The sequence below is a fragment of the Charadrius vociferus genome, unplaced genomic scaffold, assembly GCF_000708025.1.
Source record: "Charadrius vociferus isolate BGI_N301 unplaced genomic scaffold, ASM70802v2 scaffold494, whole genome shotgun sequence".
NCBI lineage: Eukaryota > Metazoa > Chordata > Aves > Charadriiformes > Charadriidae > Charadrius > Charadrius vociferus.
Window position 1 is genome coordinate 1,307,396 of NW_009648157.1, and position 3,643 is coordinate 1,311,038.

Sequence of the window (3,643 nt, forward strand, 5' to 3'; positions counted from 1 at the left end):
CTTTCCCCAGAAAGTCAAGCTTCCGCGCGTCCACCTTCCACCCTTTCCTGCAGTGTCCTCCCCTCCCTGTGGAGACGAACAGTCAGCTGATCACCCTCACTCCCACAAACACCACCACAACCCTTGTGGGAAGCACCACCAACAGCTTAAGTCGACCCGAATTCCACTGGTCTAACAACAGTCTCCGCATCTGCCACTCCACACAAACCCCACCTCCCGCCTATGAAACCATCATAAAAGCTTTCCCAGACTCCTGAGCTTGGTCCTTCCTGCAAACACGCCCATCCATTTTAAGAGGAACCTCAATCATCTCAACAATTTTCTGTGCATGATGAAGATCTCTGAGAAGCCTCTGGCTGCCATTGTGGAGGGGACATACACTGCTAAGAGGCGGGTAGTGGTGGTTTCTTAGAGCGCAATATCCCACTGTCCAAGGGATCGCTTGTCTTTGCACTGCTGGCTCTAATTTCCTGCTCTGCCATATGCTTGCATATTTATAGTGTTGTATCTTTAATTGTAACCATTGTATCTTTACTTTAGAGGAAAGAAAATGCTGCCACATAAAAAACAGCTCATTTCCTGAAGGAAGAGATCATGTTAGGGATTACCAATATACACATTTCTGCAAATTTCACTATTTTGTTTCTTAAAAAAAAAATAAAATATATATATATTTTACCAAGGATGTTAAACTTTCAGAGAACACCTCCTATTATCCACCTTCTTCGTACAACCACAGAACAGCTTCTGCCTGAGGAACCTTAGACGCAGACCTTGTAGCGGATTTAACGTCACAGTCCTGGCTGTAGTCATAGACATCCTGTTCTGCTGATTGCAGAGGATCTTAAAAGACTCCATGTTAAGGCTGCTTGTATAAAATTCCCTCCACAGTATGGGAAAAATGTTGAAGTATACCAAGCTTCAAGCAGTTTGAAACAACATACTAAATGCATGGTCACAAATATAAAGAATTTTCTGCCTGCAGCCAGCAGAACAGGTAGTCTCATTTTAACACCCAGTAAGGCTGTATGGGGCCAGAACTCCTCATGTTTCATTTTTCTAGTTCTGGTTATCAAGATAAGCAGCATGAATGACAACTATTTTTTTTTAATTAAGTTTCCTGTTTTGCTATGTGATTACTCATTTCCTTATTTCAAATTGTATTTCACAAATTGTACCAATGTTTAATTCTTCCCGGCAAGTTATTCACTGAAATCTTGTCTTTCACTAAAGCAAGATTTTAGACATCTACAGCTGAATACTGGGATTATACAATTAGTTAAAATATGAAGATAGAAATAGAATATTTAGTCGAGGTTGACATATATCCTTGACTGTTATACGTGTATCACATCAAGCTAACCCCTGGCTTAGTAGAGACTAATTGCATTGACGTGAGAAGTCCAGGATTTGGAAACAGCACAGGCAAATGGGACCTGATTAAGCTTTACTGTATCAGTTTCCTGTTAAATATTTTAGGTTCAAATAAAGGGTAAAGAATTTCCAAAAGCAGAGGAGCAGTTCTACTCCTCACTTTCAAATAAGCCTTTTCATCCTAAAAGGGCTGGGCACCTACCAGCTGAGGGACTCCTGATTCTGAGGGGCCGTTCCTGTGCTTCTGTAGAGAGAACAAATCCTCATCTGTCTTCTGGGAGGGACAAAGATTCAGCAGCTTTTGAGAAGAGGCAAAATGCTTGACATCTTAAGTTTCCGGGCTTTTGGAGACTGGCAGCATGCATCCCTTTGCCGAGCTCAGCACCCCTCAGGAAGCACTGGTATTGACCTCTTGACTGCAATCTTCCAGCCCAATATCATCTGATTTGCAAATATAATGACAATCCTTGAGCTTACAAGCGTTACTTACTGCAAACCACAATTATTCCTTATTGTAAAGGCAAATTATTTTGCATGTATTTACTGACTGGCTTTCATTGTTTTATTTTTAGTGTGCAACATTTTCCATTCTAAAAGGATATATGTCATTGCTAGAAGAACAACAATTTACAGAGTTTACAGAGCGTTTCACTACGGACACTACGGATTCTACTACACCGAGGACTTGCTGATAAGATGGCAAAACTGCATTCGGCTGGTCGCAAGCTGTGGAATTAAAACAAAAGTCCTCTGCAGAAAGAAAGTTGTGTTATTTCATTCATTAATAATAATGTTTTCATTTACAGTCTTATTCTGGTGTCTAGAGTCTAATTCTGGTGAATTTCTTTGTGTGCACAAGTGTGTTCATAGTGTCCTAGCTCTAGAATAGATGATGCCACCCATTCGAACATGCTTGCAAAAAGCAGAATCCAAGCCTGCTCCCTTTGCTTATTGAGCTTGGCAGACTGTTTGAAGAGACAACTTGGTCTACAGCGTGTACCCAGCTGGCCAAAACTGCTTGTTCCTTGAGAGTGAAAGCGTTTTAGATGAGTAAATTTTTACTCCTGGACTGTAAACATGCATTACATTACAGTAGAACTTTCCACAGCATACTATTACTTGTATTACATTATATTTAGTAAACGATGTAGAAAGGGAAGCTTAAATGTACTGTATTTTTTTGCTCCTGAAACCTGTACTGGATATCAAAATGTTTTTATATGTCCCTTGGATTTGGGAGATCAAAAACACAGATTGTTTGCTGCATAACGAGTATGGCTGTCAGATACCTAACTACTAGTTTAAACAATGTCTGAAATGAATGTTTTACAAGCACTCTGGAAGCTTCAGAATGTGAAATAAAGTTAGATGTTACAATCTCAAGCTCATGTTTTTCCTTAAAGATAAATGTGTCGACTTGCATAAAAGATCCTTTAAAGGGAAGGGTATCGGTTTTAATTATGCAAGCTGATACAGTTGAGTATGTGAATGAGGACTTGGTCCTTCCTCTTCTGAAGATGTTATATGAAGTCAGAGTCAGAATTTGCCATATGAGAACACCTTCCAAGGATTACAAGTGAGAATGTCTCTCAGAAATAACAGTGTTTACAGATTTTAAATCTACTTTTCCAAGTAGATTTCCAAGTACTTGGACTTCAGTCCACAAAGTGTTTGAGCAAATCCTTCCCTTAAGCAGACGGGCAACCACTCTAAGATTCATGCTTAAATAGACTCATGCACATTTTATTGCATTAGGACCAAAGCACATTGCACAGGATCAAACCCCAAACTGAACTACGGGATTCAGGAATCGTCAGGTGTTTGATATGCAAAAGATTATACTTGCTTATTGTCACAGTCTTTTCTAGCCTTTCATTTCAATTTAAAATACTGGGTAGAAGAGCTGAATTTAAAAAAAAATAAATTACTGCAGATTTCAAGATTTGAAAGCATTCACAAGAAATGAATTAAGCTTCACAATAATTCTGCATGTAATACATTTTCACTGTGAGAGGCAGTGATTAAACGAATCCCAAAATCACACAGGGAGTGGTAGGCAGAGCTTTGATCAACCTCCAGATATCCTGACATCTTGTCCTGAAGTGAGCAGAGCTACTCCTCCTCCTCATAAAGAGAAACGCTATTCTATTATTGTCCATGTGCGCAAACCCAATTGCTCCAGTTCTGATTTCATATAGAAGACAAAACTTGACAGCTCCCTGTCTGAGAATTGTTATGTTCCAGCATATTTACAAAAGTAGCTCATGCA

At 39.5% G+C, this 3,643-nt stretch overlaps 1 protein-coding gene across 1 annotated transcript in view; it reads left to right on the forward strand.

Annotated features, from left to right (window-relative positions):
• The window catches only part of MYCT1 (myc target 1), a 22,941-nt gene extending 22,576 nt beyond the window's left edge, over positions 1–365 (forward strand). Inside the window, 1 exon segment of the mRNA XM_009884050.1 lies at positions 1–365. This exon segment is cut by the window's left edge and continues 11 nt beyond it. Within this exon segment, the coding sequence (XP_009882352.1) occupies positions 1–257 (257 nt within the window). The 3' untranslated portion in view covers positions 258–365.
• Positions 366–3,643: the final 3,278 nt, after the last annotated feature.